Genomic DNA, 18,496 nt, shown 5'->3' on the forward strand with positions numbered 1-18,496 from the left:
AATTAGTTCATGCACAGATGGTAGCTGGTAGGGTTTGCAGAATGGATTAACCTAATCTGTGCCTTGTAATGTACCATACAAATATCCATACAAATACTTGCAGCAATTCTACCCTTATTTTTATTTGAGGACAGAAAAAACACACAATGGATGCCAGCATAGAAGTAATGCCTATTTTGAGTGACAAATGAGTAGCTGTTCACTTAGCTAACACAACTGACAAATTGGAGTTTGAAAAGTAATTCCTTCCCATTTTGCTGCAGAGGGTCTTTGAGTGCACCAAGAAGAGACCATTTGTTGCAAGTGTACACAATATGCCCATGGTAGCCACTCCTCACAGTTGTACTGAGGGCTCTCCAGCATGACAGATGGTCATAGAGCTACAATTCAATTGCCTGGAAACACGAAGGCAGCTTTCTGAGAAGCTCTGCAGTGTGTCAAATAAAGCCCCCCAAGTCCAAGGTAACAGCACATGTGGCATTTCAGGCCACAGCAAACATCTGTGCCTTCACAGAGCCCCAGGTCTCTGAGCTGGCTGCAGGTTAAAGCATTTATAATTAGATCACATCCAAGCAAAAGGCTGTGTGTTTACACAGCCCTTTGCACAAGAGGAAGCCTGGCTCAGGGCTGGCATGCAGAGATGCCCCAGATCAGCACAAGACTCCCTTTTGTTTAGCTAAGGACATGCCACGCTATTGCATTTGGTTCAGAAGGTCTCAAATGTTTACAACCAGCATCAACTGCAGCGGTAAATGTTTCCATAACTCTGTTAAACTCTGAACTTATCCAGTTTCTCCCTGCTCCAAGGGGTGAGCAGAGGACTGGTTAGACACTCACTTTGGCAAGGCAGAGGTCAGGGTAGAGGTGATGTTGGCTGTCTGAGGCATTCTCTGAATGTTTCTGCAATCGGCCATGCTCGTGTCATGCCTGCACATGCCTGAGACACAGCAGCTGTGGGATTCCTGGACAGTGTGGGACAGCTGTGCTCACACCCAACAGCCTCATTTGCTGGGAGGTGTTTGCATTTAAAAATACCTATTTGTCTCTTGTTTAAAGATGCAGTAGTTCCATAATCTGCACCTATGGAAGAAACTGCATTTCAAAGCTATTTGTTATCTTAAAAGACCATCACAGCAATCCTGAAAATCTGTGCTCATTTACCCCATCCCTTTTTCAAGTGTCATAAAGCTGATCTTTGTTAGAGGCTGTAACTGGTGATACCCTTGGCATATTCCTTTGCTCATTGCATGCACACTCCCACAACATCCAACACCAAATAGAAGGAAGCATTCCTCTGCCATTTGAAAATCATGCAAGAAGATGGCTGAGAACAGAGTCCCTTTATGCATCTCAATTTGTTTGTAGCACTGCTTCACATTCCTCTTCGTACAGGGTAAGTGGAGAAAGAGTGTCCTTCAGCTCCACTGTTTCCAAGCCCTGGCTGCACAAATGGCCCAGCACCAAAACAAAGTTGCAGAGGAGATCTGGCAACATGAGGAGCTGGGACAGCCAAAGGGGGGAGCCCAACCTGAGTGCCCCTGGCAGGGATGAATGACCACGTCCCTTGAGGTCCTCGGGGCAGGGGGCTAAAGAGTCCAGCAGTGGAGAGCATCCACAAATGGCATCTCAGCTACACTGACTCAATTGCTTTTCTCATGATGTCACAGCAGATCAGCTCCAACTTGCCCCCAGAGCCACAGGAATGGAGAGGCAGCAGTTTCCTTCCACTCCCAAAGCAGTTCCTCGCATCTCTTGCACACAAATTGCAACTCTTTCATGTAAACTGGTGCACTGAGCCCAAAGCTCTCTGGGTCTCCTACTGCTCTTCTAGGTCAGTGCTAAATCAGGTTGCCCCAGAGACTTCAGCAAAGAAGTTTTTCAAAGATTTTTACACGGCCCAAAACCCCCGAGCCAGGAATTCCCACAATCACCTCTGCCTTCTACCAAGTCACTGGGACCTTTTTATTTATGGTCAGCCCCTCTAGAGAAGGTGCTGCTGCCAATTTAATTCACAGGCTGTTGTGAACACACACTTTCCTTAATAGTGCATTTAAGAAATCCTAGAAGTGCAACCCAGACAGAAGCTTTGCAGGAGATTAAGGAGACCAAGCGTGCCCTAGCTTATTTGTGGGACCAGCACCTTGTACCATGCTTGCCTCTTCACTACCACTGCCCACTTCGGGGAGATTGAAGGAAAGGTACCAAAAGTATTGGCCTGCAAAGGCAGCTGCCAGTTGATACACAGGCCATCAGGGTTAAGCAACAGCTTCTCTTTACTGCATCACTTAGCTTATTACAGGATGGCAGCTTAAAAGCCCTCATAATTATCCAACAAATCAATCTAGACAGTGATATTCATTGCAGTCCAGTATATTACATTCATCTTCCCTTCCCTCCCAGAGAAGAAGCCACTGCAGTGTTTCTTTATCATCTTAAAAAGCAGGAAGAAAAGAAAAAAAAAATCATCCTCTCCCTGCACACAGGCCAGAGTTTTCCAGGAGTTAGTATTGGTTTGAAAGGCTTTTCTCTGGATACCCTGAATGCAATTTGAAGCATCCAAGGTTCCAAACAAAGTCAATGAGAGTTGCAGGTGCTCAATGGTGCTTAGGGGGAAAAAAAAAAATATTAAAAAATAGAAAGCCTGACACATCCAGCTCAGAGCAGCCAAACCCAGAGGCCCATAATTGCACATCGCTATTGAAAACACATCTGTAAAAATCACTAAGAGCTACATGGGGAGGGGAAAAATTGGATTTATATAGTTTCAAATCGGGGTTTTATAGGACATTTCAATCTAGGATTTTAAGAACAAAACACTGAGCTATACAGCCTTCGAGGCAGCCCAAACCCAGAGACAAGAATTTTGCATCAGAAGCCTCACCAGAGCCTTTTGGAAAGGCATGACAAAAGATTCAAATCAGGACAGAAAAAGATATCCTTCCTCTCCAGAAAAGAACCCCAACTCTGACTCTGCATTTTGACCATTTGCAATGAGAAAGAAAGAAATGTAATACAATTATCATCTCACATTGGAGATGGATATGTATAAATACAGTTAGAGAAGAGCAGTCATTTTAACTGCAATACTATATGAGGTATATATAGATACACATATATAACTATATAGCATACAGATATATTTCTTCTATCCAGTGCAAAGGAAAGAAACTGATGCTTATCTCCAGCAGGATTCAGCAATAAAAAGTTAATCTGCTACACAATTTAATGCCACAGAAGGAGAGAAGCAGGGGGTAAGGTCCTCTTTAGAATCATGCAGCATATAAAAAAGCCTGGTGTCTTACCTGATTTTCTCTTTGAAGATCCATAGTCCCTGAAAAAAAGACAACAACAAATAGACATGGTTAGAGCTGGGAACGGTGCAGAGAGAACGGGTGCCTCCCAAATTCCCACCCATACGCTGAAGGGCTCGCTCTGTGCCCTCCCTCCCTCGGAGCGGAGGTGAGGGCGGCCGGGCATGGGCGGGCGGGGGCCGGGGGCGGCCGGGCAGCACCGGCGGGGGCTGCTGCAGCACCGGGGGCTGGCGAGCATGTGATCAGCCCGGCAGAGCGAACCATCCACAGCCAGCGAGGCAGGGGAGAGGGGTGTCATTCTTTCCCCTTTAAATTGTGCTATTAAATGCACAGCTACTGGATTAACCCTTAGCGTGCCCCCGGAGAGGAAGGGGAATGTGAACTGTTTGCTGCAGGGATGCGGCTGCTCCAGGCTGAGCTGGCGTGGCTGGCAGTCCCGGGGCTAATTAATTTGTGAATAACCTCCAGTCCTCTCCTAGTAATCTCTGACAAGCACTCGGAAAGCACAAGGAGAAAAAAAAAAAAAAAAAAAAAAAAACAAAACACCACAAAATCAAAACAAACCCCAAACTTTGTAGTTTCTTCCTTCTTCCAGGATAGTACACGCACCCTTACTTTTCCATAGTGATTTAAAGGGTGCTGGCACCTCTACTTATGCAGAACAACTGAAACCCCAGACAACTGCTATGGGAGGGGAAGAAATTACAGAAGGAACTGCAAGAACTGGTTCGGGATAAGCAAAACTGAGGACGAAAAATGCTTGGTTTATGGCCGTGCTTCCCCGCGGTGCCCTGCGGAGCCTGAGAGCCGCAGCCCCGGCAGGAGCGGGCAGTGCCAGGGGGCAGTGCCAGGGGGCAGTGCCAGGGGGCAGGGCAGGAGCGGGCAGTGTCAGGGGGCAGTGCCAGCGGGCAGGGCAGGAGCGGGCAGTGCCAGGGGGCAGTGCCAGGGGGCAGTGCCAGGGGGCAGTGCCAGGGGGCAGTGCCAGGGGGCAGTGCCAGGGGGCAGTGCCAGGGGGCAGGGCAGCACCGCCGCAGCCACAGCCCCTGGCAGAGCCCGTGCTGCCAGAATCGCCCCATGGCAGGTTCTCTCCGCAGCAACCCCGCCACAGGGGTGGGCAGCGCCTCTACATTTTGGGGGACTGGGCTGCCAGAAGTGGGGGTTTTGTCTCTTGCTCCATCCTCCAGAGGATCAGAGAGGGATTGTCCCAAACTGTTTATTTAGCTGTCTTGAGGCTAGAGTTATGTCTACCTGTAAATTCTGTTTCTCCTAGAATTTTGTGTGCATCCCATGCCTTACATGTCTAGGCTTTGCTTCCAGTGAGTAATAATTGGGAATTTTTTGCACCCTCCTTTAATTTCCCAGTGTCATTTCTCCTTCAATTAAATGGTTGTTTTCTTAGCCATATCTGCAGCTGTATTTGATGTGATGATGCTACTGCTCATGAATAAGTTGCTTCTTCTACAGTAGTGATATCATATACAAATATAATTCCTGCTATATGGTGCCTGAAACAGAGATCCCTCAGACCAAGCCAGGGATGGTACAATCCCCAAAATTAAGTCCTCTACCCCAGCTTGGCTCCCACACCAGTCTGGAGCTTTGTGGAGCTGTCAATACAGCTCTCCTGTGATGCAGAACTCAATTCATGTGATTAGAAATGAGGTAATGATTGATTGATTGATAGTTAATTAGAAGAAATTAATTTATCAATATAAAACAGTTATTTGCATTGCTACTATCACCCAATTAACAAGGTTTAATAAAAAAAAAAAAAAAAAAAAGCGCCAAACAACCTGTGGGGCTAGCTTTCTCTTTTCATTTAGTCTTTCTGTAAGTTTTAGTCAGTTTTAATTGGGTTCTAATTTTGGAGTTCCTGAAAAAAAACAGGTACCCCATGTCTCCCTGTCTTGTTACTTTTTTGTAAATCCATATTTCACTCATTAAGTCAGGGAAAAGCAGTATCAAACAAAATGAAAATTGAAATAAAATCTTCATCTCCACAGTAAAACTCTGAAATCCAAAACTTGTTCCTCCCAGCAAGGACAGTAAAAGTAATAGAAAGCAAAGAAGATATAGCAAATAATCTCTCTGGCTGTGTAAAGTGCTCTTTGTGTACATATTCTTCACCTCTTTTCTGCTAAAGAAGAAATCCTGTGTTGCTGCTTTGCAATAGCAGCAGCAGCAAGGAGCCCTGCCTGACTCCTTGTTTAATTTTTTTAATGTCTTACTATCCTGCATATGATTCATTGATGTATCTTCCTTCTCCCAAGTGATGATATATAAGGTTAATACCTCTCAGCCTCACTGCTTCCAGTGAAGCATTAGTGTGAGGCTGAAGTATTGGTTTATGTCTCCAAACCAATAAAGGAAATTATTTAATGGTTTCTCTTAACTGTAACAATTTCCAGGATCTCCTGCAGCCCAGACTGCACCTGGCACACCGTTAACCCTCAGATCAGACAAAAAATGTGGTCTTGCAGAAGAAAAACCTTCCAAGGAAAAGTACAATCAATGCCATATCTGTAGCTATGCAGGGAAGCTCACTTTCTTTTCAGCTCTTGCTCTTTTTATCTTTTCATCTTTATACACACACGTATTTCCATTCTTCTTCCATTTCTATGAGAACAGACACCACCATCCTAACTCCACTGCCAACCATAGCTACAAGAATAATAATGAAAGCAGCGGGTGGAACTAAAAGTAGCTCTGGCAGGTCTCTTCATCATCCAGGATCACTCCATACTGAACAAACACCTATCTCAAAAATAGCATATTTCTAGCCTTTTCTGAGCTAGAATCTAGCAAATTTGTTTAAAGTCTTTCTGTGAGGCACCACCTTTAGCTGATGCTGAGCCTCATTACTGGCAAGGAAAATATTTCCTGCTGCTAATGGTATTAAAACATAGCTGGTGCCAAGCACGTCACACAAGCTGGATACACTCTCCTTCAATGACAAAGGAGAGGGAAGCTGGATCTCCTTTCCCATCAGCATTACCCCAGGATAACATTACTAATTTGAAATCTAGCAATGAATGTGAAAGGAGGACCACGAACATTGCTATAAAGCTGAGTGCCTTGTTAGCACATTAAGCTGTCCACAGTCAGTCTGGAAATTTCTGAATCATAAAAAGATCTTATGTTGAATTAATATGTCACTTGCAATCTAATTTAAATATGATGGTTGTATTAATGTTATGGAAAAGTTTTATGGCACATCTTTAGGGACTGACTTTGCTGCTGTATTCAGTGAGAATTAATAAGCACTGATGTGTGTGCACATGTGTTTTGATCTATCTAAATACATACAAGATACACACAAACAGTGGCTCAATCAGAAAATTTTTTAAAAAGTGAGGAGTGTCCTGACATTTGTTCAATAGAGACTAAGAAATGTTCCAAGTGGAGATGACTGGAGGTGACTAGGTGCATTGGCGACAGTTGTGCCTATCTATTTTCTAATTCACTTTGATTTATATCTGTCCCAGAGGGTTTCTCCTGTATCGCCTGTGGAGATCTGGCAAGTCTGCAGAAGCCTCTCGCAGGACCAGCTTCCCTTGGAGGTATGGATGGGTTCAGTCAGGGGATCTCATCCCTGTGGGACCCATGGTGCAAAGGATCTTTTGAAAGCTTCTCCCCTTGCTATGGGACAGCAGACCCAGAAAGTTCACTCTCTGGGATTCCTCCTTTCCCAGATATGTCACACTTTTGCCCGGGGCCTCTGCCTGTCAATAAAGCAAGGCTCGGCTTCAACTCATTTAGTAGAGATTTCAGACAACCATGAGTTTCAGCTATGAGGGAAAACAGTGCCTGCAAAACATGGGAGCTGTCAGAGCCACGGAGCAGCACGGCTGCGGGAGCTGCACAGAGACATTGCAGCAGACGAGACAGAAGCTAAAGGAGAGTAAATCATCTTTCTGTCTCTTTCTCAGTCTTTGCTGTCCAAAGGAGATGAGACAGTGACAAACCCTGAGTAATAGAGGTCAGCCTGTATCCTCAAGAGTATTTTAATACATAAATTGAAATTGTTCTGTATTTGTTGGCTTTTTCTAATTCATGTTTAAATACATTGTAGTTATTTCTGTTCCCAGGCTCCTTAATTCCTAAATGTCTCTAGTGGTGTGGGTAGACTTTGGTGGAGATATATGACATTTCAAGCAAACAACTCAGATTATCATTTAATCACCAATGATTTGCCAGGCAGATTAAAAGCACAGAAATATTTTTACAAGGAAGTCCACTCTCTCCTTCCCAACACTTAAGTTTGCAGTCAGAAATGAAGACGGCTTTTTCACAAACTATTTTTTCTTAGCACTGCTGTCAGATTCTGTGAGACTATTTTTAAAGTAAACCAATACAAAAATACTTTGCTACTACTCTTTATGTGCACAGAAATTAGATCCTTGAGAATACATTTGTGTCTCAAAATGATCCTGATTTTCATCAACAGCCAGACTAACATTTTCTATTTGAGACAAGGCCCAAAACCAAGTGTGATTGAAAACTGGCACCTGCCTGTCACCAAGGACTACGATTGGAGGAGCACCTAACACCGTAATATTATCCAAACACACTGGAGCTATATGGAGAGTGCAGGGTTGAAATTTGTACTCATGATACTCAGAGTGCAAAAGCTGAACCATGTGCATGAAGGCATCTCCATTCCCCTGAGCTCTGAGACCCATATGACATGTAATTAAGCAAAATTAACTCTGTATGTTATGCATTGGGAATAGAAACTCAAACAGATGGATGCACACAGCTATACATTTTCCCCCTACAGCATTCCATCCTCTGATGTCATGAAACCACAGCTGATCTCCTCCCTGAGCCAAAGAAACAGATGAAGGCTTTTTTTCCTCTTTCTTCTTCATTTTTTTAGAAAGTATTCTGTTCATTTCCTGATATAAATCGTTGCATTGTGGAGCCCTCTCCAACATGAATCTGTCCTTTCTGAGCAGAGGTCGAGCTTTCCAGCCCTGTGAGAAAGGGCCCCATTGTGGTGGTCCCAAGACTCCAGAATTCCTTCCCTCGAGCAAAAGGGACTTGTGGGGCAAGAAGAGAATCTGTGGACCTGACTTCCAACCAGGCGTTTCTCACTGGCTGGATCTGCCCTCTGCTGCTGCTAAGAGGGGTAAGCCACTGTTGTGCAATCACATCCTTAAGACACAGGGACAAAACAAAAGAGAGGATTTTGCCTTTCTGTCACCTTTCTTTTGTCTTTATAGCATGTTTGCAGAGCAAACAGCCCAACTTTATTACTACATACTCCTGCTTAGGCTGCAGTGACTTTCTCTGCATTCCATAACAAAAGTGGCCCCGTTTGGCTGATCAGGACCCAAATGGAGATCCTGATTTAGTGCTTTAGTGACTTCTGACAGCTTGCTTGAACCCAGCAACTTAAAATTCAACCAAAGTTCTCCCTGTGAAGCTCCAAGCACAACACTAGAAAATTTATTTATTAAGTGCAGAAGAGATCTCCCATATACCAGTAACCTTAGCTTGCACAAAGAAGCCAAGGTTGGAAGAAGATGGATGTTGTCTCTTCTCCAGCAATGCTCCCTATACCTGAACCCATGGATTTCTATTATGAGGCAGAGATGCAGGACAAGGAAAGGCAGTATCCTCTGTTCTGCACTTATCCTGGAGATTAGCCCCACACAGCACTTGAGCTCTCTTTATGTAGAATGGATGTTAGAAGGACAAGAGATGGCTATGAGGCACCGAACCCTTTCCCTAAATGAGGAAGAAATGCCACAGATTTCTGTCCCAGGATTCCTCAGCAGTGAAGCTGATTGCTTGGCTCCAGAGAGCAACTTTATTATTTGGCTCAGGCTAAAGAAATGCAGAATTAGCCTCTTGCATTTTTCACAATTACATTTTTATGATGAAATTATCCTCCTGGAAGAAGACAGAGCTTTGAAAATGCACATTCAGCATTTCACCAGGCTGTGAGATACAGGGCAGGGTGCTCTGACAGCAAAGCCCAGCCTCTCCGGCACCAGGGAGAGATGGCTCAGCGCAGGCTGGGAGCTGCAGAGCACTGGAGCAATGAGCTAACGCCCTGTGATCCTCTTCTGCAAGGCCTCAGCAGCCTTGAAAAAGATAGCACAAATGTTTATAGCAAGTTTTTCCTAGAAAGAAGTATAAAAACAAGGTCTAGCTTAAGAGTCACATCCTCATCTGTTTCTGATTTACCTTGTTTATTCTTACAGTTGGCAAATTTCACCACAGGACAGAAAAACTTATTTACCTTAGCAAGAACTCTGGGTGGAGGTGTTCTTCACCTCCTATAAACTGACCCTGCTTGTCCCTTGTGGGGAGGCCAAATTTATCTCTGTCTTACAATGACTAAGCATGTGTCACTTTATTATAGCCTTTATAGCAGAAATGCTGAGTGATAAAAACAAGTTAATAAAAATTAATCATTCTCATATGCAGGTTTTTCAGTTATGCCATTCACTTGGGAATTTTATTACAAACAGCTACATGCAGATACAACATGTTTAAAAGATGCATCTAATCACAGTTACAAATTAAGTATTGAGTATCAGAGTAATAAATTCAAATGTACCTTATAAACTGGTCAGGCTAATGAGCTTGTATATACATCATATGAATCTGATTAAGAGCTTAAGAAGTCTGCACAGGCTTTGAATCTTTACTTCATTTTCTTGAGCCCTCCCTGAGAGTGGGTGCCTCAAATTCTCATTTCTGTAGATGTGGGTCCAATCTCTGGTTAGCAAGCACATCGTCCATTTGGGTTTCTAAACTGCAGCCCAAACAGTCCTACTGCTGTCCCTCTCTGGGGACATCTGCTGTGTCAGACTACCTCTGCCCAGAGTAGTGCCTGGCCCCTGTCTCCTCCACCTCCCAGTCCCTATGGGTGACCTCCCCAAAGGAGGCATCACCCATGGCCCGCTGGGCTGTGCCTGTTCACGAGAGGCAGGATACCATCCCCTCCACCACAGCATGCATGGAACTAACAATGTCACCCCCAAAATGCTCTTCCCAAAAAGTCCTTGGAAATGGACAGAGGGAAGGAAGAGGAGAAAACTCCCAAGTGACAGACTGCCAAGACTCAACTCCAGCTCCAGACACAGCTTGTCCAAAAAGGCTTTTGCCCCTGAATTACTGCCCGAGGAAGAATGGTTGGAACACAGCAGTTTAAATCAAAGTAAGAGAAGAGCTTCTGCATGTAACGCAGCTAAATCGTGGTACTCACTGGTGTTAGACTTTGCAATCACCAAAACCAGGCACGGGTTCAAACAGCAATGAGATAAATTCATGAAGCAAGGATAAATGGTGGCTATTGTACTCCATGCTCTGGATGTTTTGACCCGAAGAGTCCCATAGCGGCTGAATGCCAGAAACAGAGAGGATACACAAGGGAAGTTCACTGTGTATTTGCTTTGTTTCTTGTATTGGCTGTAAGCCACTGTAGGAGACAGGAGGCCAGATGGGGCCCAGGTCTCACCTAATTGTGGCCTTATAATATATTCTCCTGTAAAAGATCAGACTGGATTAGGATAAATTACATCCAAATCACACTGCATTACTCAGCACATTAAATTGTCCTTAATCACATACTTTGATGGTCTAGAATTCTGCTTAAATTTACCTCTTGTGCATATTTCTGTGCCTATTCTGTTGAAATCACTGGTGAATTTCAACTGTACATAACCAGGCTCTAATGAAAAGCCAATAAGGCTCTTTGAACAAGCTTTAATAGGACTCATCATGGGGACATACTCAACTGTGGCAAATGGTTTCCTCATCCTGTCTCTTTCAGAAATGTTTTGTGAGCCTTTAAAAGCAATTTAGTCCTGATTTATGTTAGCTAAGTGATTTCTGTTGCACATGTGAGTTACAAGAAAAAGGCTCTCATCTCTATTTGCTACACTGTTCAGGAAATCAGTTATAAATGCTGTAGTGCCTTCAATGTCTCTGACTTCAATGCAGCGGAAATCAGCAATCTGAGCGAATACTTCATCATCCCCAATTCTCCCATATGTGCATCCAGTACTTAAAGAGGCAACCTATAGGATATTTTTTTGGTAAAGGGTACTGAGATTCCCTTGTTTAAGCTGTTTACCTAAGCTGTTTCCAGCAGATATTCAAGGAAACAAGCATGCAATTCTTTAATAGAGAGCATATGAAACATATTGATGACTATCTTATAAAATTAGGTGTGTGTTCAACAGGACTGAGCACCTCATCACATGTTCAGAGGTGAGGAATGTAGAAGGGGTGACTGAGCAAGCTCATGTGGTCAGCCAGGGGTGCAAAGCAACTCAAAGGTTTTGATGGCTTGACCTGACCTGCCAGTGGCATCCAACAAGCCCTAGGGCACAGGTTAGAGCAGGTCTCTTCACACCAGGGGACAGATGCCAGCAGGAGCCATTGCAAGTGCCTGTGGCCAGTGATGTGAGTGCTGCAGCAGCTGCTGCTTTGCTTATGGAGTTGCTGAGCAAAGACATTCCCAATTCTTCTCACTCCTCATCTTGGCCAGAGAGACCTGAGAAAGGAGAAGTGACCCAAACAACAGTGGGTTGTTTGGGCTGCCTTCCTCCTGCTCTCCCCTCCTGCTCTTGAGAGAAAGCCCTTGGGACATGCAATTCCCCTCAATCCTCACACACCACATCCCACCTGTGAATACAACTCCCCATGATGAACGGGGCTGGTGACATCAAACCCTTGGAAGATCCACAGGCCCAGGACCCTTTCACAGGAAGACAAAGCAGAAGAATTTCCTGTCTGCCCTTTTCTTTCTGACTGCCCAAGGCATGAGGATACCCACTCACAGACACCTCTGCACACCCTCCTTTGCCCCATGCCAGCCTCACAATCCCCACTGTGTGCTGGGTTTCCTCATCTCTCCCTGGGATTCCCCACAGCCCATCCCAGTGCTTGGTGCAATTGCTGGCAGCAGCTCTCATGCTGGAGGCTCGCATAGGGAAATCCCAGGCTGCCACTGGCATTTTTGACATTCTAAAATCTCTAACTTGGCAAAGTAAGACATTATGTACAGGCATTTCCAGACATGGCCCCAGCACTGCTAGACCTCTGGGCTCCCAGTACAAAGGAGAGTGTGCCAGATGCTTGGTGTTGGACAATTTTGCTTTTTTTTTTTTTTCTGGTGGTGTTTTTCTCATGTACTTCTGTATTATATATATATATATATATACTTCTGTACACTCAACTGGCTTTTTAGCAACATGATGCTTGGACCTCTCTGTCTTGCTGCTGCTGCTACATGTCCAAGGGCAGTTGAACCTGAAAGATTAGGACTGCAGTGTGCACAGATTAGACAGCAGATGGCTGTTGCATCTGTACTTACTTTGCACTGCTAAATACCCTATTGCCCTACCTAATTTTACATCCCCTTTTAGTGGGAGATCTCTCCTCTGAATTTTTAAAATCATCTGTTGCACATATGGCCCTAAGAATGGTAAATATTTTTTCCAAGAGAGGCAAAAACTCATGATGCATGTGGGAAGACAAGATCAAGCCCACAGTATGAACTCTGACTTCATCTGGTGACTGTAGTCTTTCCTCTTTACATTTCCTTCAGTTATAGCAGGGAGATTAAAGCAGGGCTCCTTCCCAAATGTGCCTCAGCAGCATGTCCTCAGTTAACTGTCTTGCAACATCAAATGTCTTTTCAGCATACTAAGCAGTGTAGTTCTCTATAAGACACCAATTTTATATTACTTGGAATTGTTTTCTGCCTGTTTCTACAAAGCAGCACATGGAAATATCTTTCAAGTCATTGGGTTCTTTAATTTACTAGTCAAGAGACATAAATCATGGCATGTAAGATCTACTGCAAGTTCATGAACTCTAGGAAATTTCTCTAATCACTATCCTTTGAATGGAGCTTTTATCAGGCACTGTAAAACTCCAAAACATAGCTAGTAAATTTTGCTGGATTGGCAACTACTAAAAGCAGACTTGTCTTCCCTGATAACCTACCAGGATCAGACAGTCTTAAAACATCCTCTGTGATTCTAACATTAAAACATAAAAGAAAAAAGAAGTCCTGAATTTGTCTTGCCCAATATAACTGTTGAGATTCATTAAATTATTCCAAATTATCAGTGACAGGCACCAACTGTGGGAGAAAAATAGAGACACCTTCCAAAGGTGTCTCCCAAAAACCTTCCAAACACTAGAGTTACTTTTCAAGGTGACCAAACCCCTTTCAAATATCCAGTTCTAAGAGTAGGTCCAACTCTTTTATGCTCTCTAAAAAGTAAAAGAGCTAAATTGCATGATACTTGTAAAGAAGCATCACAAAGTTTCCAGAGTATTCCACCCTGGGAAGTATCAGACCCACTGAGAAAGGATTTATTGAGCACTCCAGGAATGAATGGATATGCTCTTTTTTTGTAACAGGGTATGAAATAATAAATTTAAAAAGCTATTACTTCAAGATGGTGTAAGAGATTGTGTCAGTCTCAATGCTCAGTTCATTTTAGGAAGGAAACAAAGAAAACAGCTATTTCACCCTGGATATACTGTGGCTATCTATACTGTAAGATTCCTGAGACTAAAGATATACAGATATACATACCTTAGGGTATGTAGTCCTATACCCCAAATTATCAAAACTTCCAAAGAATTTTGCTTGACTGGTATTTGATAGATTTTAATACTGAACTTAAAATTAACTTTGCAGAAGCAGAAGATGGTTTTGCTATTACACGTACGTTTCCATCCTAATACTTTATTTTGAGACTTACTCAATTAAAAGGGTAAATAAAAAAAATCACATTACCCTCAAATATATGCTTGCATACTTGCCTCAAAACACCTCAAATCATGTCAACTGACTTTCTAAGGTGACCAGCATTAAATATTAAATAACTCTGGAAAACAGCAGAAAAGATATTTTTATATGCATTTACAACATAGGCAGACTGCACACACCATGAAACAGTGCAATGTCTGAATAGACAAAAATTTTGCTGTCCAGTTCAGATACAAATTTGGAAGTTTTTTTGACTTGCACATGCAGGAAACAGTCAGTTTCTTCTTGTTCTTTTTATGTAACTCCTGTCCAATTCTCCATGCAGACATTAACTTTTAATTCACCTCATACATCTCCAAAGAGTGTGTGTGGCATTTCCAATATCTTTTTCCATGTCCTATGTTCATAAAAGTGAAAAGGCATAATGAATGAATGTAATTACTTCCATCCATTCAGCTGGTTATAGGATCAGATCTTTAAATTCAGCTGAAAGAGAAATTATTTGTTCCTTCAAAATTAGTGATGACTTCAGGGAGTTTTTCTGGCCTGCAACATGAGGGATCTCTATTTTGCAGAGCTAAATGGCCATTGGCAGCTTATTCCTGCTTTAACTGTTCGTTTTATCTGATATATATAGATATCACATGTGGGTGAAGGGAAAATGCCACTGATTGTCAGGCATTACACGCCCTCCTTTTCAGTTGTTGATCTCACTTGCTCAGTAGTATCCCAAGCTTGGAATGTCAGTGAGGTTCTGGAAATGTCATGCCCTGCAATCAGTTTTTGTGCACTATTTTCTCCCATTGCTACCTGAAATGCCAGAAGCTGCACAATAAGAAACCACACTCTCAGCAGGAACACTGCCTTTCCCACCAGGGCAGGCCGTGCTATGCCTAGCAGTAGCATCTACCACAGGATGACAAGAGCATCCCTGAGGTCCTGAGAGGTTTCTGTATTCTGAAGTTCACCCTGTGTGTCCAGTTCCAAGTCTGCATTCGGTGCTATTTTGAATAATCTCTCAAACAGTAAAATACTGTGAGCTTCTAAACTAGAATCTAGGCACACCAGCCACGAGATGCAGCTGTGGGGATAAGGAATCAGAGCATGAAACGGAGTGTCCTACTGCCAATAACCTACTTACTAACAATTTCTTCCCCAGTCATCCTCTGGGATGAAGCTAATTCCTGGAACCTTCTGCTTTGGCTCTGCTCCCTCTGCAGCACCAGCTTCCCACCCATCCCTGCCTCGCCACTTCTGGCCTCCACCTGCTGTCTCCTGGGCAGCGATTGCCTCCCTCCCCTGCTGACAGCACACACCTCCCTCTAATGCAAAATGGCTCTGATCACTACATGAACACGCTGGGCTCTCCAAGGGCCCACAAAACCCAGCTCTGACCTACTCAGCAACAGCATGTGCAGCACCAAAAATCCAGCTTCAAGTCTTCAAGCTCCGCTGTGCATCCCATCCATTAGCAGTGCCTGGGGAGCTCTGCAGAGACCTACTTCACGATTAGATAAAAGCTTTTCCTTCTAAATCATTGTACAGAAGGAAAAAATGGTCTGAAAGAGTGAATTCCATGCAGATTAGAGGCCAGGCACATCCTCTCTGCTGGTTATTTATGTATATTCATTTTACACTAAGAAATGGGAGGTTTTGTTGTAGGAAGTAAGTTGCTTAATTTATTTATTGTGGTAACATTACCAAGATCCTTTTCTCAGTAAAGACACAGAAAAGGGAAAAGTATTCTAGTTTTTCACAAGAAGAAACATTTTTCTTTAAACAGTGCTGAGAAAATCTTGGAGCCCTATGTGCACCAAAGCAAATCTGGGTTGGTGATGAGAAGGAAAAGATTTTTTTGCCTACCTCTCTGCCTCCACTACCCTAGAGTCGGCAGGTCATATCATGCCCAACAGGTCCTTGAACTGCTCTAATCAGCAGTGAAACAGTCCAAAATGCAAGCATAACACCCTGCCCCTCATCCCTCCTTTGCCTGCCCTGAGGGTCTCCAAAGGGTGAGCAAGGAGGCTGTGAGAGGAGCCAACCTCTGGAGCACAGGGCACAGGACACCTGCAGATGAGACACACCACGCACACCACAGCTGTGACTGTGCCGTGCCACCAGCGCCAAAGAAAGTCCATCTCCCAAAGAGGACTTGAAAAACAACTGCAACAATGACAACAGAGCTCCAAATGTGCCTCCAGGTGCAGTTCTATTCAATGCTTAAAATCAGGAACATTTCAGAAGGAAAAGTGCAGTTACAGCTGGGAACAGATCCTACATGAAAGAACTCAAGAGCATCCAGTTGCTAATGCAACCATGGCCGTGTTACCTTCCCAGCTGAGCACCCAGGAACTCCAGTAGATCTCTCTCCTCTGAAGCAGGGACAAGACACCACAGCATTTCACATGAGGAAAGCTGAGCAAAGAACTCGTGGCTGAAAGTCACGAAGAGTGGAGGCTGGGGTTTAACTTCTGCATCCCTCAAAGACTCACACTCAGTTGTGCTGACCTTCATCCTATGCCATGGTGCAAGTTTAAAAATATATCACTCCTCTTGAAAGTGTGTCACAGCTCTTAGAAGCATGAAAATCAGGTTGTGGGTAGGAGTAACTCCACAGTATATCTGCACTGTGTCTATATATCTATATATAGATATATAGATATAAATATATACACTTTTGAGCAATGGTCTTTAAAATTCCACTTTGCAGAAAGCAGACTTTTAGCACTTCAGGAGTTGAATGCACTGTTATTATCAGAGGCTGGGAGCAAAACTGTTTTAAGAGGCAGGGGTCGTTTTCTATTAATTTTTTTAGGAAACACACTTTTTTTTCACAGCTCAGCTTTCCTAAAAAAATAATTATTTTATGCTCAGTCACAGCTCTTCACTGGTAATGCCATGCCCAATTTGGAAGATATGAGCACTGAAAGATTTGGCAGAGGGATATACTCCAAGGAAAAGAAATTGCTTACAATTTATTATATGCTTTGATAGCAGTGATTTAAAAATGCTAGTGTTTCATCCCAGCAAATGGTACAATAACAATCACAAGACTAATGATCTGATACTTTATCAGAGACGTTCACAAGTCAGAAAAAAACACCACATTATACCTGCAGGATCCAGCATTTCAAAGACAGTCCTGATTGAGTTTCTCCTGGGCTTTCATCTCCACAAACCAAACATCGACACAATAATCTCAAAAGCTGCCCTCACACTGAAGGTTTTTCTGCTGCACTTTCAAACCTCTGAAATACATCCGGGCTGTCCCACCTCCCAGCCATGGCCACCTCAACCACCTGAGCTTTTTCCTCCATATGAGGGAGAAGTGAAAGAGAAGAAAATGTTCAGTCCACATCAGGCTTTGCCAAACTGGCAAAGAATAACCTTAGAAAAACTGATACTTAAGCAACTGTAGAGGAGATTTGTCAATTTTAGAGATGCAGGATGGGATCACCCATTGCCTTCTGTTTTATTCTGGCTGAAAACAGCCAACAGACAGCAGGATGGCAGAAAAATTTGCATTTCGTCATCATGTTGCATTTTTCTCTTCTTCTCACAGGCCTTCCCTTGGCTTGCTCCAGGGTTTCCAAGCCTGCATCACATCTCTTCACACCTGCTGGGGTCTGTTCACATTTAATGTTGAGTAGTAACAAATACTTTTCTTATATTCCTTCATTTAATAAAAGTTGCAAAATTTTCAGAGTTCCCCTCTAAAGTTTTTTGCTACATATTCATGGGAAATAAACTAGATTGTGCTCTGAGGATGCAATTGCAGGAGTTCAGAGGTTTGTGTAGCAGCAAACAGTACTGAATCACTGCAGTGCAACTTGGGCTGGTGATGCTGCTCCATGGCTCAGGACATGCAGGCAGGATTTCAGCAGCACATGAACTTTTCAATAATTTCCTTTGCTAAGGAGAAGAATTAATTTCTCAGAGAATCCTGTGGCACTCAGACTCCCTCATGCTGCCAGCCTGTGCTACCCTTGAAGAGGCTGCACAAGGACCATGCAGGCAGCCCTGTGTGATGTGAAGGGAATTGCTTGTTACTTTAAAAAGCCTGACACAGAAATGAGGCTCTGCTGGGGCTCTCCCTCCTGTCTGTGGATGGGCATGGTTAAAATTTCTCCTCCTCCTCCTCCTCTGGTCCTACAGAGCAGCAGCAGCACTTGGGGTGAATTGCGACCATATCTTGGGCTTAGGCAAATTGAGTTTCACCCTTTACATCTGAAATTTCTCTCACAAAAAGATAGAAAGCCAGATGTACTGGGTGTATTCACATTTAAATATTACACTGTGATATATAACTGTTTACACTGTTAGCCAAGCACTGCCAAGGCACCAGTAAACCATGTCCATAAGCACGACATCTACCTGTCTTTTAAACAGCTCCATTATCCTTCCCTGGATTCAACTCACCATCTCAATGTCTTTC

The 18,496-nt window shown here is 43.5% G+C and overlaps 1 protein-coding gene across 8 annotated transcripts in view; it reads right to left on the minus strand.

The window, feature by feature from the left end:
- The window catches only part of SH3PXD2A (SH3 and PX domains 2A), a 245,885-nt gene that overhangs the window by 89,518 nt on the left and 137,871 nt on the right, over window positions 1-18,496 (minus strand). For 6 of the 8 annotated variants that reach the window (XM_041717165.2, XM_041717164.2, XM_012574636.5 and 3 more), the window contains one exon: window positions 3,303-3,331. In XM_041717165.2, the coding sequence (XP_041573099.2) occupies window positions 3,303-3,331 (29 nt within the window). Of the gene's footprint in view, window positions 1-3,302; window positions 3,332-3,875; window positions 4,062-18,496 lie in introns of those variants that run through there. The other 2 variants (XM_072931222.1, XM_072931221.1) reach the window with 2 other exon arrangements.

This window comes from Taeniopygia guttata, chromosome 6 (genome assembly GCF_048771995.1).
Source record: "Taeniopygia guttata chromosome 6, bTaeGut7.mat, whole genome shotgun sequence".
NCBI classification, from domain to species: domain Eukaryota; kingdom Metazoa; phylum Chordata; class Aves; order Passeriformes; family Estrildidae; genus Taeniopygia; species Taeniopygia guttata.